The sequence below is a fragment of the Crocodylus siamensis genome, chromosome 5 (assembly GCF_052110815.1).
Source record: "Crocodylus siamensis isolate JL-2025a chromosome 5, ASM5211081v1, whole genome shotgun sequence".
NCBI classification, from domain to species: domain Eukaryota; kingdom Metazoa; phylum Chordata; order Crocodylia; family Crocodylidae; genus Crocodylus; species Crocodylus siamensis.
The window spans coordinates 95,509,934-95,532,605 of record NC_143399.1 but is presented as its reverse complement, the minus strand read 5'-3'; the positions used below and the strand labels follow the sequence as shown (position 1 = coordinate 95,532,605).

General features: G+C 43.9%; 1 protein-coding gene across 1 annotated transcript in view; it reads right to left on the bottom strand.

Annotated features, from left to right (window-relative positions):
* OTULINL (OTU deubiquitinase with linear linkage specificity like) overlaps positions 1 to 22,396 on the bottom strand; it is a 45,736-nt gene extending 23,340 nt beyond the window's left edge. The window contains exon 1 of the mRNA XM_090048401.1: positions 22,228 to 22,396. Coding sequence (XP_089904527.1) covers positions 22,228 to 22,327 — 100 coding nt within the window. The 5' untranslated portion in view covers positions 22,328 to 22,396. The remainder of the gene's footprint in view (positions 1 to 22,227) is intronic.
* Positions 22,397 to 22,672: the final 276 nt, after the last annotated feature.

The following is a 22,672-nucleotide window of genomic DNA, read 5'->3' as shown; positions in this document are numbered from 1 at the left end:
CTTCTGGAGGGACTGGATGTGTTCGTCAGCCGGTCCGGATGATCTCCACCCTAGAGTTCTAAAGGAATTGGCTGAGGTCATTGCAGGACCCCTGGCATGGCTCTATGACCACTCGTGGTGCTCTGGCGTGGTGCTGGAGGACTGGAAGAGGGCCAACGTGGTTCCCATCTTCAAAAAGGGGAAGAAGGAAGACCCGGGAAATTATAGGCCAGTTAGTCTTACCTCAATCCTAGGCAAGCTGTTTGAGAAAATTATTCTGGCACACATCCACAAGGGGCCAGCTGGGGACTGCATGCTTAGGGGCAACCAACACGGGTGCATCAGTGGCAGATCCTGACAGACCAACCTGGTGGCCTTTTACAATCAGATCACCAAATCATTAGATGCAGGGGTAGCAGTGAACATAGTCTTCCTGGACTTCCGGAAGGCTTTCGACACTGTCTCTCACCCCGTTCTCATTAAGAAACTGGGGGACTGCGGTGTTGACACCCACACAGTCAAATGGGTTGCCAACTGGCTGGAGGGCCACACCCAGAGGGTAGTAGTGGATGGGTCTTTCTCAACCTGGAAGGAAGTGGGCAGTGGGGTTCCGCAGGGCTTGGTCCTCGGGCCCGCACTGTTCAACATCTTCATCAGTGACTTGACGAGGGGGTAAAAAGCACCCTGTTCAAATTTGATGTGGGGGGATGTGGGCATGCTAGAAGGAAGCAACAGACTACAATCGGACCTAGACAGGTTACAAGGGTGGGCGAATGTGAATAGGATGGGATTCAACACAGACAAGTTCAAGGTGATGCACCTGGGGAGGAACAACTGGCACCATACCTACAGGTTGGGGAACTCCCCTCTTGTCAGCACAGAGGCAGAAAAGGATCTTGGAGTCATCATTGACTCCAAGATGAAATGGGCCGGTAGTGTGGGGAGACAGTCAGGAAGGCCAACCGTACCTTGTCATGCATCCGCAGATGCATCTCGAGCAGGGACAAGGAGGTGATTCTCCCCCTCTATGCGGCACTGGTCAGGCCGCAGTTGGAGTACTGCATCCAGTTCCGGGCGCCGCACTTCAAGAGGGATGTGGACAGCATGGAGAGGGTCCAGAGGAGGGCCACTCGCATGATCAGGGGACAGCAGGGCAGGCCCTATGAGGAGAGGCTATGGGACCTGAGCCTGTTCAACCTCCACAAGAGAAGGCTGAGTGGGGATCTTGTGGCCTGTTATAAACTAGTCAGAGGGGATCAGCAGGCACTGGGGGAGTCCCTGTTCCCCCGAGCACTGCCAGGAGTGACCAGGAATAACGGTCACAAGCTGGCGGAGGGTAGATTTAGGCTGGATATCAGGAGGCGCTACTTCACCATCAGGATGGCTAGGATCTGGAACCAACTTCCAAGAGAAGTGGTGCAGGCTCCTACCCTGGGATTTTTTAAGAGGAGGCTAGATGAACACCTTGCTGGGGTCGTTTGACCCCAGTACTCTTTCCTGCCATGGCAGGGGGTCGGACTAGATGATCTACTCAGGTCCCTTCTGACCCTAGAAACTATGAAACTTTCCAGAAATCTACACAAAGTCTGAGCAAACCATCTGGCTTAGTAACTATCACCAAAGGGCTCCTCCAGGGACTTGGTGATTCATCAATGATTCTCAGTCATTGCATCTGTTCAATTTTTTTCTTAACTGCATCACCCTGATGTCTGGGTAGCCTTCTCCACTGATTTCAGATGACACAGCACACTAGAGTCTTAATATTATGCTCAATGCCTTGTGCCTCCCCCAGGGTTTCCTTGAAGACATCTCGTAATTCATGTATTATTTCTTCCAATCCCTCCTGTTGGTTTCTTTCTAGAGTACCCTCCACCACTAGGTGCCTCCCAACCTTTGGGGATAGCTCTGGACCTCCCAGGTCATCTATGTGCCTGTCTTTCTGTATCAACCACCCCTCCTGTGAGTGCCACTTTTTCAAAAGTCTGATATGATAAATTTGTTTCCTTCATTTTGGTTCCATTCTCAGCACCTCATAATTTACTGGGCCACCTTCCTAACCACCTAAAATGGCCCTTGCCAGCATGCCAGCAATTTGTGGGTATTGTCTGGTAACACCACCAATACTTGGTCCCCTTCTTGAAGTTCTCTTGAAGTTCACTTACATGACTGTGTGACAGTCATATAAGTGTTTGAGTGATGCTCCTAGCCTTCTCCAGTCTCTCCCTAAAATCCATTACTAGCTTCGGGGTCACGGATCTTCCTGGTTCTGATTCAATCCATTCTTTACATATGAGGTCAATTAGTCCTCTGGGCCAGTGCCCGTAGACCAATTCAAAAGGTGAATATTGTGTGAATGCCTGTGGGGCCTCTCACTGAAAACAACAAAGGTGGCAATATTTCCTCCCACTTACTGGGAGTCTCCTTGTATCACAGCTTGAATCATGGCTTTGAGGGTACGATTAAAGCACTCCACAAGGCCATCTATTTGTGGATGGTATACCAATGTTCTGAATTATTTGATCTGCAATGTCCTACAGACCCCTTGTAGGACATCAGACATGAAATTCTTTCCCTGGTCTGTTAAGATTTCTTGGGGAATTCCTACCCAGAATACCCACTTCATAAGTGCTTCAGCTATCTTGGATGCTGTCACTGATTGTAATGGGACTGCCTCTGGAAATTGGGTTGTGTAATCCACAATAACAAGGACAAGCTGATATCCTGCCCAGCTCTGAGGAAGGGGGCCTGCTATATCCAAGGCTATCTGACCAAAGGGTCACTTAGCCAATGGGAGAGGTATTAGTGGAGCTCAGGGCGGTTTCACACCAATAGTCCTTTGGCAAGCTTTTGGCACTCTCAGCAGTACCATTCAACCATTTTATAAATCCCAGGCCAGAACACCTGTCTGGTTAGCCTGGCTTCTGTCTTATCTCTCTCCATATGCCACTCCATAGGGAGGATATGGGCCACTTGGAGAAGGGTCCTCCAATAAGATCGGGACACCAATACCTGGGTCTGTTCGTCCCCATCCCTTCCCCTTTCCACACGGTATAGAATACCATCCTTTACCTTGAACCATGGATTCTATGCCATTGGGTTGGAGTCTAGCACCTCATATTCTCTCTTTGCCAGCTGCTCCCCCAGAATGTTCTGAAAGAGTGGTTCTTGGGTCTGTTCTTCCTGGAAGGTGTTATCGCCAATTACCTGATCCAAATCTAACTCCTCCTCCTCCTGACTGGTTGACTCTCCAAAACAGACTTCCTGGGCAAGGTCCATCTCACCCCCTGGTTTTCCCATTACTCGCATCAGCACTTCTCACAGCATGGAGCAGCATGGAGCAGGAAAGGGTTTCAGTTAACCCCACTGCCAATTCTTCATTTGTCCCAGCAGAGTCAGCTGAAGTTTCCTTCTTTCATATACGTAGGAGGCCCTATATATATAGATAATGCTTAGTGTGCTTTCTGGTGTGCCCGTCTTCTGTGGGGGGACCAGATCTGCCCTTACCATGGTTGGAGTACATCCAGTGTTGACTACTGTGGGGATTATAGTGTCACCTAGCCTAACATCAATCAGGAGTTTAGGGTTTTTGCACAGGCCTGTATGTCTCCTGAATCTGCAGTTCATTTTTTTCCTCACGAGGATACTCAGGCACAGCTTCAGTTTGCTGCCTCTGGTGGCAAAAATGGGCCAGGTGTCCATTTTCCCCACACTGGTAGCATATAATCTTATATGGTTCCCCATTCCGAACCTCCCAGCTTGTGGCTCTAGGGAATTCAATCTTCCTCCTTTTTGAGCTTCCCTCTGCTCATCCAAGATAGGTGGGGTTCCCATTCCTTTCCCTCTTTAGGAGTTCTCCTTCAGCCTCAGCAGCAATATAGTCTTTGGCCAGCTGTAGTGCCTCCTCGATGGTCTTAGGCTGATGTCTCTTGACCCACTGCTGGGCACTGCCCCCTACACTGATCAGCAACTGTTCAAGTATTGTCATGTCTACCACTTCCCCTAACATCTTGTCTTTGGGGTGTAACCAATGTTCTGCTAGATCCCTTAATCTCTGGGCAAGTAAGTGTGACCAAAATTCCTCCCCTTGCTTCTTTGCCCTAAACTTTTGTCTATACATCTTGGGAGTCAGCTCCAGGTGATACAAGATCACAACTATGACTGTGTTATAATCTCTAGCCTCGGACCAGGCCAATGCTCTGTAAGCTGCTTGTGCCAGTCCTATCAGAAGCAGTCCTATTCAGGTGACCTAGGTAGTGGGATCTCATTTAGCCACAATAGCTGATAGTTCAAAAGCCTCTAGGAAGGCTTTGACATCATCTTGAGGGCACATCTTAGGCATCAGGGTTCCCCCCGCTTCCTGGGACCAGTGTACCTGCTGTGTCTTGATTTTCTCACTGAGGTCTTGTTGCCACACAAACAGCCAAATCCTGGCCTCAGCTTTTTGTGTCCCCATTCATATAAGCTCCTCCATTTCAGCTTGTTGTCCTTGCAAAATTCTCAGTGTCAGGATACATGCCTGTTGCCAGTTGCTGAGGTTCTGGACCTCCATGGACTCCATCTTGACAGGGTGTAGTCACTGCTTCCCAGTCAATGCACCACTTGTGGCTGTGTGGGGGTGAATAACAAAAACTCTCCCTAGGGCCCGCCTGCCATGCCTTCAAGTAATGGAAGAATAAGAAGTTAATTCCCCAACCAGAGAGGGTACAGTAAATCACCCCAGAGGCAGGATGAAAGTAAATTGTTTTATTACTGAATTCCTTGCTGGTTTGTGGATAACCCTGGTTGTTCTCACAGTGTGTGGTCTTCCTTTTCCCTCCACTGCCATGCAACCCACTCTCCTGAGCTTGTCAGCTCACCTCCAGTCTCACTCCCTTTCCTTTCTTCGCAGGTATCAGCAGATTCTTCCTCTGTGGGACCTTCTCTCTGCCTGAGGATCAATCTGGTAAGTATCTCCTCTCTCTCACCTGTTTGCTTCACTTGTCATTGTGGTTACCTGCACTCAATCTGTTCCAGTGTGAGGTTTGCCAGTCCTGACTCTCCTCACGCCATGCCCCAGGAGGCAAAGAAAAGCCCCCTGCCATTGACTTTAATAGCTATTGGCTCTTAATCAGGCAACATTCATCCCAGGTGTGATCCCTCTCCCCTACTGAGTCTACTAAGTAATTATCCTTGCCCTGTCCCTGACCCCACTCTCCCCCCCCCCACACACACACACTTGCAACTTTGTAGCACCAAAGGAACAGGGCTGGTCCTTGCCCTGTTACACTAACTAAACACTAATAAAGCATTCAGAGGTACAAAGGTTGGACATACTGGGTGTGTTTACATATTCATTAATGTGCCTTTAATACTGTACATTAAGTTTAGTACCTCTAATATGAGGACTAGGAAAAGGTGCAGTAGCAAAGGCAAATGTGTTCGGGATTTTTTGTGATGCTTAATGTGAAGTAGACTAATTCTACTGCATATTAGCACATTAATACGGTTTTTGCTATGACATGCTAATGCGCAGTAGAACAGTTTACTGCACATTAAGGCATCTTGTGTAGATGCACCCACTGATGTATAAATAACTGTGGCTCTGTAAGTAGGTTCCAGTTTCTTTTGTGCTACATCTTCAACTTATTGTTTGTGCCAATATTTGAAGTTCTTGTCCCAAAACGGCAGCAGGTGCCCTAAAAAAGAAAACCTGCCAGAAAAATCATGCATCAGAATTCTCCATCTGCACAAGACATAATTTCCCAGCACAGTGGCTTCCAAACTTGGTTCACTTAATTGTGGTGAAATGAAATGATGAGATATCAAGCTGCCAGTCCAACAGTGGTTTATATTAAACTGTTGCTCTTCCATATAGGGCCCTATTTGACTCTGAAAAATCATCAGAAAAAAATCCAAACATATGCAACTGATTATTGGTACTGGGGTGTCAAAAGGAAAAATGGATTCTTTTTAGTGTAATTAGCTATACAAATATGAAGACCATATCCTTTTCAAGAAATCCAGCTTCCTTCTGTTCCGTTCTGTTCTGTTCTTAAGATTTTATGTCACAATCAGCAACAGGACAAGTAAATGCCATTCAGTTGAGTAGGTGGCTTATCAAGAGGCATATTTCTCTCTCCTTTCCTTAAAACAGGTTTGGTGCCCTGTGGCATTAAAAACAACAGTATGGCTCATCTTGTTATGAAGGTAAGTGGGGTCAGAAAAAGTTGTGTTTTGTATATGAATCAGACAGCAAGGTGTTCTTAGTAACTGCTAAATGGATCCCACTTTCCCTTCTGAGAACAGCAGAACCCAGAACTCCTAAATCTATGCCTTCCTTCTACCAGCACAATCATGAGACAATGCTCTTTCATGCACCCTCATTCCCCACATTCTTTTTCATTCTATTCTTTTTAATAAATAGATAGATGTGTAGCCCTTTAGCAGTTTGTCCCAGTCCCTTTGCATGACTGACACGCTGGCATACAGAAGGGCAGCTGACAATGACAGTGCACAGTTATTCCTTTACCCCAAGGAACAATGATGTGGCTGTGGGATCTCAAGGTCCAGGCTTGCACATGTTTGGGAAGGTTACACAAATACAATTCTTGTTCTTCAAGTTTTTTAATGGCTAATTTCCTTCGACAGAGTTTTATGGTGAAAACTATTTTGCTGTCAGTTATATAGTGAGATGTGCAATGAAACAAGCATTCTACATTTCTTCAAGCTCTGATAGCCTATCAGCACACACTGAAAGATTTGAAGACTGAGGTAGCGCAGAATGGCATTCAGTAAAATGGGTTCCATGATCCATCCGTTTTGAAACCACTGCTTGGAACAGGGAGCCATGTGTAATAGATATATATAGCCTTTCTTTTCTGCACTGAGTAGTTGCCTTCACAACTGAAGGCATGAGTAAATTCTGGTTCAGTTTAAGCAACAGGAAGTGCTGACAGAGATCTATGAGAAGAGTAAGGAGGATAAAACATTACCAAATTTCCTTAATTTCAAATCAAGCTTTTTTAAAATTTACATTTGCCTGATACCAGGCAATTGAATTTTCTATCAAGTACAAATACTAAACCAGCTATGTATTAGCAAAAGGGTTACTAAAACGGTCAGACATAAAAATGTTCATATTGCATTTTAACCCCATGCTCAGGAAATTCATTCTTTATCCACTAATCACATACCGTACACTTGAAACTAAGTAGATAAATTTCTGGTTCAGTGAAAAGGCTAACCTAGCCATACCAAAAAAGACACCACTGCATCTCTGTTGTCTGTAAGGCAGCTAAACTAGATTTAAACTGGAAGAAGGAAGAATAGAGGATAATTAGAAACATTATTTAATATCTGTTTTGCTGGTTTCCTGTTGCAAATATGACAGATCACTTCATTTGCATATGGGCCAAAAATAATGAAAAGTTTTACAGAGCAGCAAAAACACTCCCTCGACTTCACCAGGATTTCATGTATCACCATTCTATAGTTTAAAGAGGGAAACTATAAATAATGTTATTGTGACCAGCTGCAAAACCAAGATACGGCAGTAGGGTTCTCCAGTTAAATAGCTACTCCACACCAAACAAAATAAAACAAATTTTCCTTAATGCAGAGGGAAAAAAATGTACTTACTGCAGCGACTGCTGCGTATAATCTTTGGTTTGTAGATATACACTACCACAACCTTGTCCCCTTGGTAAGAAAACAAACAAACAAAAACATCTCTTCCATTGTATCAAAAGATGACATCAGTGGTATAGAGAAGAATGGCAATCATCATCAACTTCTTTCACACTGTACACTAACCCTTGGGATTCAGTTTAATGGTCCTGGTACTTGCTTTTGTACTAAGTGAGTACACAGCTTGAAATTCAGATTGGTATCAGAACATCATATGGTAAAGGTCCTATTAATCAAGTGAACAGCTGCTTTAGCAGTTGAGCCATTAGTTTCAGCAAAACCTCTCTCTCAGCTCCCTTGAACATGATTCTGAAACATCTTTCCAACAGGGCCCAAGTGCCTTTTGAAAAAATAAACAACAAAAAAACCCACCAGGAATGTGGGATGATAGAATGGCCTTTGCATTCCCATCGTCCAAAACCATACAAAGTGATAGGGGCTAACATGCCTGTCCATCTGCTACTACCAGATGCATCCTCAAGACCAGAAGTGGGCAATGTTTTCTGACAAGGGGACTGAATGTCTGAAACTTAGATCCAAGATGAGCTGTGATAGGACCCAGGCATTGCTCCACCACTAGTACAGACAAAGCCCCCACATTGCTGAAAATTGCCAAGACCCCAGTTCCATGAGCCAGATCCTCCCTGTAGGTTATATGTTGCCAACCCTTGCTCAAGACCACTGTTTGTTTAGGGAGTAATATTTTTTAATTTCTTCTCCAACTAAATTGTAACTGAGTTCGCAAATTTTTAATGTCTACAGGTTAAAAAAGAACATACTTTAATGTAATGGACAGAAAACCTTAAGCTAACAGTCCTCAAGCAGGGTGCCACACAGTGTTAGGTGTGCAAACACCTACATGCGAGTCATGAGATAAAAACAAATATTTTTTTCCTAACAGAGTCTAGTGTCAATCTCTAGTGTCAAAAATAAACCTGAATCTCTAATGTGAATCTCTAGTGTTGAAAATAAACTTGTTGGGGTCTTTTTGAGCTCTTTGCAACAGAAGAACTATTATTTTTCTTTAATCATAAATGAGTGAAAACTAAGAGTTGGTATTTTTGAAGGGTGCCTTGAGTCTAAGAAGGGTGAGGATCACTGTTCTAAACCTTAAGAACAGCACCATCTAATCAACTAATTATGCAGATAGAGCAATAGTTTCTTTTAAGGATTCCTACAATAACAAAGGTAAGCTTCAGTTCACAAGTCCATTCATAATCCAGTTTCCTTCAGAGATGAGGCATGCTCCAACACAGCTTTAAAAAGCTCAGACCTACTCTAATTAAACAAGGGAACACCTCATAGAGGAAAACTTCAAGCACTCGGCAAGTCAAAGCAACAGGTGAACAGCATTACTCACTACAGAAAAGATAAATCAAGCAGTCTTTTCCCAAAGTAGCTGGTGGCAACCAATATACATGTTACATTTGAAATGAAGAAAACCTTCCTGAAACTCCTGGTTATTGCCACTTTTAAATATTGTTATTTTTATTCATTGAAGTATTATGCCTCCTTCCTCATTTGCAGATGCTCCACTCCAGCCACATGCAGTCAAATGGTATTTATGTAAACTCAATGAAACTGTTCCAAGGAAGATTTGCCTATTAAATAGGTATCCAAGTTACTAATGCTGCTCAGGGTTGTTTTTATTCAGCCTTTGTGGAGATTTAGCTCGCTAAATGGCACATTTTTGATTGTTCTAAATCCAAACTGGCAGGAAAAAGGAATATTGCATTTATGTTTTCACCATGAAAAATTAAAATTTTATTTGCTTAAAAAGAAGCTTTTCTCTCTGACCTGCTTTAATATTGTATCCTGTTCACTAGTAGCACCAGAAAGCAATTTACATTCTCTCTTCCCAAGCAAAGCACAAAATTACTGTGGACTGATGAGACTAATCTTCATGAACATCTCTCAAACCACTAGTCACTTTATAGATACTAAGTCTATAGTGTCAGAGGTATTCTCTACTATATCAGCAGTTGCCACCACTAAAGATTCTTGCCAGAGATGAAGTTGTTTCTCTCCTTAATCTCTACAATATTGAATTAGCAACAGTTTCAAGCACAGAATGGGTTAATTCAGGCCTCTGTAAGTACTATAACTGATGAAACAAGAGGCTCTCTGAGGTTTCAGTCTTGGACAACTAACAGAAATGCATCACAGGGAGTTGCCTCTGCCCAGATTTTATATGAAGAATCATTGTCCAGTATCAATGGAGCAAGCAATATCTCTATGTTCTCAGGTGAGCCCTGCTCTGTGACCAGGCTACGCAAACCTAACCACTACTACTTATTTGTGTATCAGAGCACCAAGATGAGCAGTGACACAAAAGTGCACCTGTAACCCAAATTTACAAAGTTAAAAAAGATATCAGTCACTGAGCAACTAGAATATAAAAGGTCTGAACATGAGCTGTTCAGGAAACTAAACCTCTTTCTGAGCACATCAGATCTCTTAGGACACAACAGCAGCAGGGCTTGTACTTCGTCAGGCGAGTCATTAACTTTTACGTGTGTTCATCAGTTTGTCCATTCATACTCAGCAGTTTCCTAGCCGTGTGTCTCCAGTGCTTTGCAGCTGAAATGCTACAGCTGTGATAGCCAGAACCAAAGAAATTAATAAGCAATAGATATGTGATTCTTGGAGGCATTTGGAACTTTTATCTAATATGAAGCTTGTATTTTTGTAACCTGCAAATGTAACTTGTAACTGTTTGTGGAACTGACTAGGCCTCAAAGACAAAGCTATAGCTGTGAAATTAGCTGACCTAATAGTTCTTTCTTGCTCAGAATTTAGCCTTGATGATGATAAAATCTGGATTCAACTGCCCAGTTTATCTGGTACATTTCAAAAAGGACATCTCAAAAAAGCATAGTCAGAGAGTTTTGAAGGGGCTGGATTTAGGCGGGGTAATGTTAATTTTAAACCTGAAGATGTTGTGTTGCAATTTGCTTATTAGATAAACCCAAGCTTGGGCAGTAACTTATTATAATAATTTCTAACACCTTTTAACCCCATAAGATAACAGCTATAAAGAAATATTATGAATGGCTATATAACTAAAAAATTAGCATAATTAGAATATAAAAGAACACACACATCATAGTAACCCTTGGGAAGGACGGAACAGAAGGGTCATGATCCTGACTGAGGGGCTTCCACTGGTATCCTTCGAACAGCCCAGTTCAGAGATGTCTGACTTCGCTGATTCAATTTGCCGTGCATCTTCTAACCGAGGGACTACCAATAAGTTACTAACCAAGTGGGAACTCTTGGTTAATTTCTTTATCTGTCTTATTATCATTGTCAATTTTAATCTTTATTGTTATGTTGTCTGCTTATTAGCTTAACCTTTTTATTAACTATTATATATGCAAACTATATCTTTTGTTGTCATAAGTAAAATTCATTCTTTTTTGTATGTGAAACTTGTCATTTCTTTCCTTTCCAACATCACCGTCTCGATCCTGAACCAAAAAATCCAGTGGCTAATAAAGTTGCAGTGCTCAGTCTGTCTGCAACTAAATTTATATACTCACAGTGCCCAGCTGGCCTGTGACATATAGCTGAAAGGGGACGACAAAACAAGACTGGTGCCACACAAAACGACTATTTCAGGACAGATGGAATAAATTTGCAACCTCTGCTCATCCAATACGTCCCACAAGTAAGCCAGGAACCTCAGGACTAAAATAACCAAAGGAAAAGAAAAACAAAATTGGACTGAGGCCATTTCTAAATTGCTGGAACTGCTCCTTGAGCTCCAGGGCTAAGCTCCCTGCTTTGGATGCAACTATTCCAGCAGAAGGAACTGTTTTGCTGCCACAGCTACCCAGCTTGCTTGAATGCCAGGAACATGCCTACACATCCTCTGCTGCATCCTCACAGGGGTTTTGCCAACAGAACTACAGTACCTACAGGTTTTAATCTTTCCACAGCCTTGACACACTCCCACCAAGGGTGATTTGTAGCCAACTGTCCACAACCACCAGCCTTTTAGGAACAGGAAGAGACCTGTCAGCCACTGCTTACGTAAAATGGTTCTAAAGAGAGCCGGCCTCCTTCTGCCTCCTAACATTAGAGTAATTTGAGTTGGTTTCCTCTCCATCTTCTGATATAGGTGAGTGGCATGTTGGTCCATGCTGGTATAGGAAAATGACTGTTGCTTGAAAGACTAACTTTACAGCAGTCTGTTCATGGTACCATCTCCACATGTGCCTTTGGGATACAGCTCTTTAAGAAAGCCACTTCATAGGGACATAAGCCTTCTGGGCCCCTGCATTTACAGGTAACTCGTAACTGGAGAAATCCCCAAAGCCACCATGTGAAACCCTCATGCATAACTACAAGGAATAATAGCTGAAACACCAAGAACGCAGGTAAAAACTGGGGAGACGGGGGCACTGCCAATGCTTTACCATTGCAACAACAGGGAAAAAATTAATATATGCTCAAAAAATCCTTGGAGAAGGATCTTATAATCTCATGTTCCACCCTACAAAGGAAACCAAAACCTGCAGCTGTTTCTCATTTAGCACATTTTGTCTATAGTAAACCACTGTGTGGTATTTTGAGATAATATAATCAGAAATAATACCTACTTTTGTGGCACTACTTTCCTACTTTTCTATTTCATGAGTGAAAAGATCCAGTTACACAGCAATGTTACACATGTTATCCAAGAGATCCCGCTTACCAAGAGCAGTGAATGTCTGAGAAAGACCCTGCACAGACCAAATTTGTAGATACATGGCAATACATATCAGAATAAGTATACCAATATAAATTAGTTCACTATAGTTACTCTGGTATAACTCCCTGTATAGACACACTTATTTTGAAATATTTTCCCTTGTGCAAAGTACAGATATTCCACACAAACATCATTTAAGTTAACCGTGCCCTTTTAAGCTGTAGTTAAAGTCATTTGCTTGTGCCTGTTGAAAACACTGTACTACCTTTCCTGGCTGAGGGAACTCATATTTATATTAGATTTGATGTAGTTAAATTTATAGTTTAAGGTAACTATTGCTCTACCAATAACCCCTCTTCCCTTTTTGTTTTTTTTTTCTGTTGCTAGAATTCTAATTCTAATATTTTTTTATTGCTAGGACATATTTGAAGACCTTGAACAGAAAACATAATAAATCTCTGTATACTGAACTAAAAGATGGTAACCCCTTCCTGCTTCTTACATGTCAACTAAGAAACCAACTCTTACTTAGGCAGAAAGGCCAAGATAAAGGGGTGAATTTTACAGCTCTCTCTAAAAGAAGAGCTCTCTCCAAAAGCAATTTTTGAGAGGTAATAATCTTGGAATACCAGCAGCACAGCCATAACGGACATGTTTTTAGAAATGAACTACATTTAAAAAGCATCATCAGTATCTGGAGCTAACAATTTTAAAAACCCAAACTTCAGTGAGCTCGCCACAGTTAAAAGAATTACAATTTTAAAGCAAGTGACAAGAAATGAAACCAAAACTTAAAGTATATTAAACAAAGCATCATTTTTAACCATGCTTAGTGGGGAATAGAAAAAACCCCCACAAAGGTCTGTGTCTGCAACAGAGATAAGGTGATGAGGGCTCAGTCAGTGGGCTATTGGTTATGAAGCTTCCCCTGGAACTGTACAAACACTGCATGCAAAGAAGGAAACAAATTGACTTTACCATGTTTTCACAGCAGCAGCTGACCGCGGCATAGCAGTAACAGCCTAGCCAATCAATCACAACTTTAAAATGAACATAGGAGCAAGAGCAAACCATAAAACCTGTAATTACTTTCAGAGCCTCGAGCATGTGCCACATGTGAAAGCAAAAGTTTGAGGTTACAATATATTATACCACGCACATCCATAGTGCCTTTTGTGGAAAACTATAAACTGCTTTTCAAAGTGTTGGTACTTCAAAGTGTTGAAACTTAGCACTGCTGTATTACAGATGGGGAAAACAGAAACAGAAGGATTAAACCGCTGACCCAAGATCTCCCAATGAATCGGTGGCAGAGCTGGAAATCTGGATATCACTTTCCTACAATTTTCACCTCTATGCCCTAACCTCTAGGGCATGGGGACAAACACATGGCCTGCAGACATCACCTGGCCTGCGGCCTTGATGGGGGGACACCTTCCCACAGCTGCAGACTAGCATCTGAACACAACCAGTGGTGCTGAAGTCCCAGTAGCACTGTGGCTTGTTCCTGCAGGGGCAGCCAAGAGCCCAGGTGACAGCCCCAGCAGATCTCTTCTCTCTTGTCTATAACTGTTTCCCTTGACCTGCTTCCAATTTCATTCTACATTGCTTGACTTATGTATCACTTAAACTAGCATTATATACAAAGCATAATGCATCTCCCTGTAAGTAGTCTTGAGAGTATAACAATCTAGTCACGAACACAAGTAAACAGTACCATGAACAGACTTACCCAAGTCCATGATGCATAAAGACAGACAAAGGGTTTTAACAAATATTTACACCCATCTTCCAGTAGTTTTAAAACCTTGATCATATCCATGGGAAAAATGTATACATGGATTCATTATAATGAAATGTTATAGTAAGAGTTAATTATTAACTATTACTATATCTTTGTAGGAAGTACTGTGCTATCACATCCTACATCAAATGCTGTAGTAACAACCCACACAAAGACCTACATTTGCCAAGTATCAGAACTTGTGGGCAAAGGTTTCTATTATACTATGCATGCACTTAAAATGATTTTATCCACCCTTGAGCTGTAGGAAAACACCATTAGTCCGCTCTACCTCTAACCAAACAAAGCCAAAAGAGATGCACATTGTTTAGAGGCCATTAGCGAAGGTGTCACACACACTATCTCAGATTAATGTAAGGGCTTTAATGACTTACTATAGCTCAGAATTCATATCGTCTCCATAACTCAATCATAAAAGCCTTATAATTGCTTTACAGGTAATGTTATCTAGGTTCACAGTTGAAGCAAAAGATAAAGTGCCATTATAACTGTGACACTTTTGTGTGGACAAATAATATATACTTCACTTCTGTGCCTTCTGTCAGTGCTTTGTAAACTATGGAATGACAACCAGACAGGGAGGAAAATTTAAAACCAAGAAATATGTTTGTGAACAACAACGTATTAAAAATAACTATCAACAGAGTCTTTATGGAAGGTTAGCAGAGACCTTGTTTGATCACAATTGTCGATGCAACAGCACAAATACATGTTTCTGGTTTCACATGCTGTTTCCCACCAGTTCACTAGCTTAGGGACAGAGCCCCCCCCTAAGAGTGCGCGGGATCTGGGGCATATCAGCCCGTGTGGGGCCGGGGGTGGCAAGCAGCCGGAGCATGGAGCCAGCAGTGTGTGGCAGCCATGGCAGAGCTGGTGGTGCTTTTACAGCACTGTTCGTGGGGCCTGGGGCAGTTGCCCTGATTCACTTCCCCTAGGGCTCAGGGGTCAGCAATAATTTTGGGCAGAATGACAAAAAAAACCCGCAAACTTGACTTGTAAGATGTTGGTGTGCTGGGGTGGATGGCGGGGGAGCCATGATCATTGCTGTGGCAGCGCAGCCTCAGTCCCTTCTCCACCATCTGACCTAAGGCACATGTGCCAAGCAAAATGTCTTTGTGCGCTATGCTCTGGCACCCATGCCAGGTGCTGCCTACCCCTCTACTAACTGATAGCACCATGTCAGTGACTGACATCATTCAATCCCTCTCCCCACACACACACAAAAACACACACTGTAGGACATTCTCTCCAAAATGACCTGATGAACAATGTGTTGTATACAAAAGCTTGTCTAACTCTGTTACACAGCTGGTCCAATAAAAGATACCACCATAAGAAATCTTTCCCTTTCGCAGAGATTCATAAAGCAGTTTTAGAGCCCAAGAACAGGCTAACCTGCTTAAATAGGCCATTCATCTCATGTTGGACTTACAAAGACACAAATGAACAGGTTTGAAGTATAAAACCTGTTCATGAAAGGTGATTAAGAAATTAACACAATAACTAGCTGAGTATTTGCTATGAATAGCTTGAAAATTGCTCCTCTGCCCCTTGCAGAAACTAGAGGTATATTTTAGAGAGAGAAGAACTGTTTCCATAGTTCAGTCAGCGAGTGGGACAGTGTTGTGAGAAAGCTGAACATAGAGCAATTAAACCAGAAACCTACCCTCAACCTGTAACATTAATTGGTGACACATGTTTTCTAAAACCTAAGAGGGTCAGTCAGAATGGCCACAAAACTTCAAGGGCCAAGAGTTAGTTTCACTGGTTATTGTAGCTGCAGAAGGCAGAGAAGATTTGGGCCTTATAGAGAAACTAAATCAGAGATGTATAGCAGAAACTTCTGTGAACTTGAGCTCACTTCATCAGTAGCTATAACCAGTAAGGAGGACAAGGGGAACAGCTGCACGTTAAAATCCTCTGTTATGGCTTTAGAATTCACGCACACTCTTGCTTTTGCTCCTGTCTCCCTTCACTTTTGTATTTTGAAAGGGAGTAGGAAGGACTTGGGCACTGCTAACTTTTAAATGCATACAATAAAGAAAAGAAAAAGATAAAATTATCTCTTGTGAGAATGTTTTTTCCCCATCATGTGTCCACTACAGTCCTAAAATGAACAACTCTTTGAGTGCTTTATATCTAACATTTGATTCTCAAATAGAGAAATCACACACAAAAGAAAATCCTTTTCTGGAGTAAATCATTTCAAAATACTCCCTCCTCTCCACATACTTTCCCTTTTTCTATTAACAAGAAATTACCCATCTCTCTAACCTAACTCAAATCAGTATTCTTTTCCCGTTAAATTGTGCCAAGGTGAAAAAGCATGGTAAGAAACTAAGCATCCTAGTCTCTTCTCTAGAACTTTCTGAGAGCAGTTACACCTATTGCCAAGAGCACTTCAGATTCCTTAAACCTACAATGGCATATCAGAAGCTCCCCTCACCAGCTAACCTGTTGGGAGTAGATGAGTCACTGTACCAGGGGCAGGCAATTATTTCAGGTGGAGGGCTGCTTACCCAGTTTTGGCAGGCCATCGAGGACCACATGGGTAGCAGCAGCCAACACTGCCTGGCACAGCACATGGTGGGGCTGCCGCTGCTGCTTCCACGCACAGCCCCAAAGAGCGAGCCCAGAGTTGGCACGGAGCCCAGGCTGGAAGCAGGGTCAGGTCATAAGCTGATGCTGAGCATGGGGAAAAGCAGCCTCTCATTTGCTCCATGGCCGGCACCCCACACTGTAGCCACTCTTAGCCCACGTGGGGCTGCCTGTGCCAGCTCAGGACAGCCCCACATGGGCTAAGAGTGACTGCAGCAGGGAGCGCTGGCCATGGGGCTGATCTTCCCCATGCTCAGCACCAGCTTATTCCCTGCCGGAGAGCAGGGAGTTGGGGCTGTGTGCTGCCCCCCACTTGTACTGCAGGGCTGGGGGGCACTGGGAGTGAGTGGGCGGGGAGCCAGCAGGAGCATGGAGCCCGCACTGATGTCCCAGGGCTAGTAACAGCAGGGCCCAGAGCAGGGTGGCAGGAGCACAGGGTCCCAGCTGACAGGGGCTTTATGGAGCTGGGCTAGCTCCCCTCTCTCCCTGATGGTGTGGTGCAGCCCAGCCCAGCCCAGCCCAGCCCAGCCCCACAGACCCCTGCCAGCCTGTGCTCCGCTTTGGGCCCCACCGGTGCTCGTGCTGGCCCTGGGACATTGGTCCCAAGATGGTGACCAAGGGGCGGGGCACCTGTCAAGGGGCAGAGGCGGGAAGGAGCCCAGGGAAAAGTGGTCCCTCCCTCACCCTGTGGCCAGTGTTCCCTGCTGCAGTCGCTTGCAGCCTGTATAGGGCTGTCCGGAGCAGGCATAGGCAGTCCCAGGCAGGCACTGAGCGGGCAAGGGGCCACTTTCCCCCCACCCCACTGCTCAGCTTTTCCCCGGTCTCCTTCCCTGCCCAGGGTCCTCCCCTGCCCTTCCCCCTTACTTGTGGTTCCAGCATGGGGCAGCCACGTGGGGCTTCTGGATGGGGGAGGGGCTGCTGTTGAGAGGAACCAAGGGCAGATAATATTAATTTTCTAAATTTTTAGGGGCCCTGCAGGGCAGATAGAATGGTCTCGCAGGCTGAATCTGGCCTGCAGGCTTATTTTGACCACCCCGCACTATACCAATGCCAGAGCTATTTTTTGTCCCTTTTCTCAAACCTCAGTGAAAGGGATAGTATAAAGAAAGCCCTTTATCTTAGTCAGGCTGTTTTAACCCAAAGTGGAAACTACCCCCTGGCTCTGCCAACTTAGGCCCCTGCTACATGTTACATACATTTTACAATTAACTAGTTAATCACACAATAAATTCAGATGGACCATGGGTGCAGAGTAATCATAACACCAGAAATTGACTCTCCCGCTCTAAAAAGAGCCAACCAGCTACAGAGTCAGTGCTGGACAACATATAACTCTGTAGCTGAACATGAGCCAAGGCCTACCTATATGCAGTGACCTGTTAGCAGGTGTACCTGCAACCTCTGTTCCTTGCTAAACAAAGGGGGAAAAAAGCCCTCTCCTCCTAGGGCTGATACTAAGGCCCCTGCCACACATTACATACATCAAGCAACATGCTAGTGAGCCATGCCATAACCTGTGACTGGCCACAAATGCAAAGCAATGATCACCCATTAAAAGGACTCCCCCAGTATCAAGCTAGAGAAGCAGGGCTGGAAGAGGGGTAACAACTCTAGAGCCTGTTTCCAGCTAGCTTCAATGGTAGCAGATGACAAAATGAGGGAGCAACAGTTTCAAGTTGCAGCAAGGAAAGTTTAGGTTAGATACCAGGAAAAAACTCTCTCATGAGGAGGGCAGTAAACCACTGGGACAGGTTACCCAGATAGGTGGCGTGATTTCCATCCTTGGAGGTTTTTAAAACCTAGCTTGACAAAGCCTTGGCTGGGATGTTCTACCTGGGGAGGGTCCTGCTTTGAGCAGGGGGGCTAGACTAGATGTGACCTCCTGAGACCCCTCCTTACTAGGTTTGCCAACTCCGAATCTATTCTAGGAGGTTTCATTGTGATGACATGAATGAGTCATGATGTCAGGAAGGCAAATGCACATGACTACTACATTAAAAAAAAACCCACTGGACTCCTGTAGATATCGGGTTCAACATTTAATATTGATTTGAATGAATGCCCTTTCATTGATTTGATTCCTGGAGATTTCTATCTAATTTCTGGAGGGTTGGCAACCCTACCAACCCTCCTTTTCTATGAGTCTGGGATGCAGAAGGGGCCCTTAAGGGTTTAGAGCAGCCTTCAGGCTGGGGAGAGACAAGTTCCTCCTGATTTCCGGGCTCCAGGCAGCTACTGCCCCTTCCCTTTGCGTACCAGCCCTTTTCTGTGGGGAGCACGCCTGGGCGGAGGGGGAGGTTGGAGGAAGCTGCTTCTAATAAGCGCTCAGGAAGCAGCCGGGCAGCACCTCAAGCTCCGGAGCCGGGGGAGCTGGAGCTAGGAGCAGGGCTGCGGGGAGCGGATGGGGAAGCCTCTCACCTGAGGGGATCCCAGCGCTGCCGCCGTCGCCGCCCCAGCGCCCAGGCAGGCAGGGCAGGGCGGGCTCCTGCGGGAGGAGCTGCGGCCGGTCCCCGCCCCCAGGGGCAACCGGGCCGCTCCCCCCGCCCCGCAAGAGCGATGCCCCAGGAGTCCACAGCCCTCCCGCGGGCAGCGGGGGGGACTTTGATCCCTGAGAAGCTCGCAGGCAGTGCTGTGAGGCAGGGGGCAGGTGCCACTCTTGCGGGCACCAGCAGCTTGCCTATGTGGCAGGCAGGCCCTGCAGCTGTAGAGCTGCCTGCCCAGGCGGGCCTGGGAGCAGTGGTTATAATTTTTAACCAGGGTTTCCATCCCATTCACTGCAAGCAACAAAGTGACAAGATGCTGTATACTGTCAAACCAAAATAATTTTTCCTGTCTAGTTGCTTTCAGTCACAGCAGGCTTAGGTGTCACTTGATATGGTTGCAGGTAAAGCATCTGCAGACAGAAGAGCTCATTTTTAAGTTACTTCTAAGGAGAGGCATTGGCAAAGGTTTTTCTCTCTGCTAAAGGCTTAAAAGGAGATAAAAGTTAATTTCAAGGTCTTGTCTACAATGTCCAATGGGCTGTTAAATGATTCCTCCTTAAAAGGAAATGGGGAAGAAATAGTTTGCTCCAGCCTATGGATGGATGCCAATTTATTAGTGTTTGTTTTTAAAATACTGTGAAGTACTACAAGAATTTTTGTATGAAAACTCAGCACTTGAGTTCATTACACTATTAGAAGACTATGGATAATGGAAAGTCATTCTATATACCCTCTTTCCCTGCACCCCCCACTTTTGTCTTCAAAACTAAGAAACTAAGGAAAAATTGAAACATTATATTAAAAACAGGAGAATTTGATAAATGAGTATTACACAAGAGCTGCCTTGAATCCAGAGAAGATGTAATGGTAAAGAATGATCTAACTTTGCATCCTGTCAGAGCTCTTTCAACAGAAATATCAAGAGTAAAATTGCCATCTAAAAAAGCCTTAGAATACCAATTTGGATACAGTGGGTGTATCTACACATTCATTAATGTGCAGTGGTTACTGCACATTTAATTTATTACTTGTATAATCAAGTACTAAATAAATGTGCAGTAAATACAGTTACTGTGCAGCAGTGCTGGCACATGCCTCTTTAGTGATGCTATTTGGCAGTAGCCTAATAATACTATGATTTGTAGATGGCGGGCCTAAATCTTGCTTTTATTGAAATTCATTACCAATGGCTTTGAATTTGGAGATTTAATTTGTGATGATTATATTTTTCTCTTTACAAAGACCTGTGAGAAAATAGAACTTAGTGCTGCAAAAGCAGTTTCCCAAGCATCCAGCTAGTAAGACTCAATAAGACCATAAGTCCTGTCCTACTGTAGTCATTGGAGGATCACGGTGGTACCTGTTGCCCTATACCTCAGTTCCCCCTCTTCCAGTTTCAGACACTGGCATCTATTCTTTTTGGATAGGTCAGTTCTGGTGCTTTCCAACCAGATCAGAACTCTATACCGCTTCCCAACTGCATGGAAGCTCTCCTAGTTTATTTTGAAGATTTCATAGTGTAGAGACATGTCCAAAATTAGCTTCCATGTAGTGACTAAGTCTTTGAGAGAGGGAGGGAAAAAAACCCACCTGTCCCATAATACAAAGTCCAAGTAAGAAAAGCATGTATCCAATTAACCTCAATGCTGGGTCTTCATCTCAACTCCAAGCTCAGTAACACTTCTGCCTCTCACATCCATGGATTTGCCTTACAGTTTTTAGGAGAAGACTTCTAGCACCTCCTGCCACTAATCTGGCTTTACTACAGGAGAGTTTAATTCATTTCCATGCAGGTCTCTGACACAGGTCTCTGGTACAAAAAGAGAAAAATACTTTCCAAATGGAAAATCATTTCTACTGCAATTTGGGTGGGAACTGAAAGTGTCCTGTGGCAGTGCAGTGCCAAGAAGAATTAAGAAAACTTACTTGAAAGTTAACCCCTTGGAACAAGTTAGGGAAAACCACCCAAAGAAATGTATTAGACAGCAAGGGGGCCAAGCAACAGCATGCAAATGTATAATAGAATCCCATCACCACCAATGCATTTATGCATTCATCAAAAGGATACACAATACTAATAGGAAGGCAGAAGGAAACTTCTGCAAAAGGCATTCTTAAGAACAATAGCTAAGATTTAACAATGCTTCCTGTCATTCCAGTTGAAGACTAATAGAACACTGACGTTTTAAGGACCACTACCTATAAACAGAATTCATCACTATGGTATTCAGATTTCCAGAGCTCCAAGTCCTTGTCCAGATGCATATGCAGAGTGATAGCAATGTCAGTATGTTTCTAAGATGGTTAGACAGCTTTGCACACTACTACTTGAAAAGGCTGTATGTTCTGTCTTGTAAGGAATGCCTTCCATAAGCCTGCCTGCCTATACCATGGAACTCCTTATGGAGGCCCTCCTGAGCACCACTTCTTCAGGTCAAAATTGCCTAAACTACCTCCCCTTCCATTAATAACCAAACAGCATTGCTGAGGCTACTAAGGTGTTTCTTAGATGGGAACAGGTGTTTCTTAGGTGGGTGTTTCTTAGATGGGAATATATATTGGGCAATTATTAAAGTATTTTAATGGTCTTTTAGGCAATAGATGTGTTTTGTCTTTTTTAAAGAAAAAAAGAACTCATACTCTCCATTTTTGTTCATTGTTATTTCTTCCACTCCTGTCTGTCTGGTTTCATTCTTCTACAGGTATTATGCAAAGCCAGCAGATCAAGTGCAACTTAAGAAAAGACATGGACGTTACTGTAACAGATCAGTAAGAACAGTGACAAACCTGTTTCCAGCCAGCTAATAACCTGCCAGGGTTAAGTCATAGCTCTAATTTCTCCAATCCCTCATTCACAGTTGAGTACTTTCCCTCTAGCTCATCTTCGTTACATTTGAAATGAAAAGGAATCAAACTGTATCCATAAACAGTGCTCATAAGACTGCAATCCCCAACATTTTTTATAGTTTCAGGGAGCCTGAATGAGACTGCAACAAACTCACCCACACTTTTCTTTGATGATGGGTTAGCCTTGCCACTTCTTTCAAACTCAGCAAACTGCTGTCTGCTCTTGCTTGTCACTTTGTCCAGACGTCTCCGCATCTCCCAAACAGGTTTCTTTCCAGCAAGCTGTTTTGTCAGTTGTAGCAACTTAATCTTCACAGACTCAGCTCGTCTTTACAGATCAACAAACTGTGAAAGGATCAGACTTCCTGTTTCATTTCCGTTAAGCTTTTCAAAGTTTCATAGGCAGCAAATGCTTCTCCATACACAAGCCACAAGAAAAAAAAATCAAGCATAACTCAGCTATTTATAAAGGTCAAGTTGGTTACCTCCCTGTGCATCTTCCACATTGTTTGACTTTTGGAGATAAGGTGGCAATTTTCAAACTGTGGTCCATCAACCAAGGCAGACATATGGGGAGCTTTGTAGTAGTCTACCAAAGGA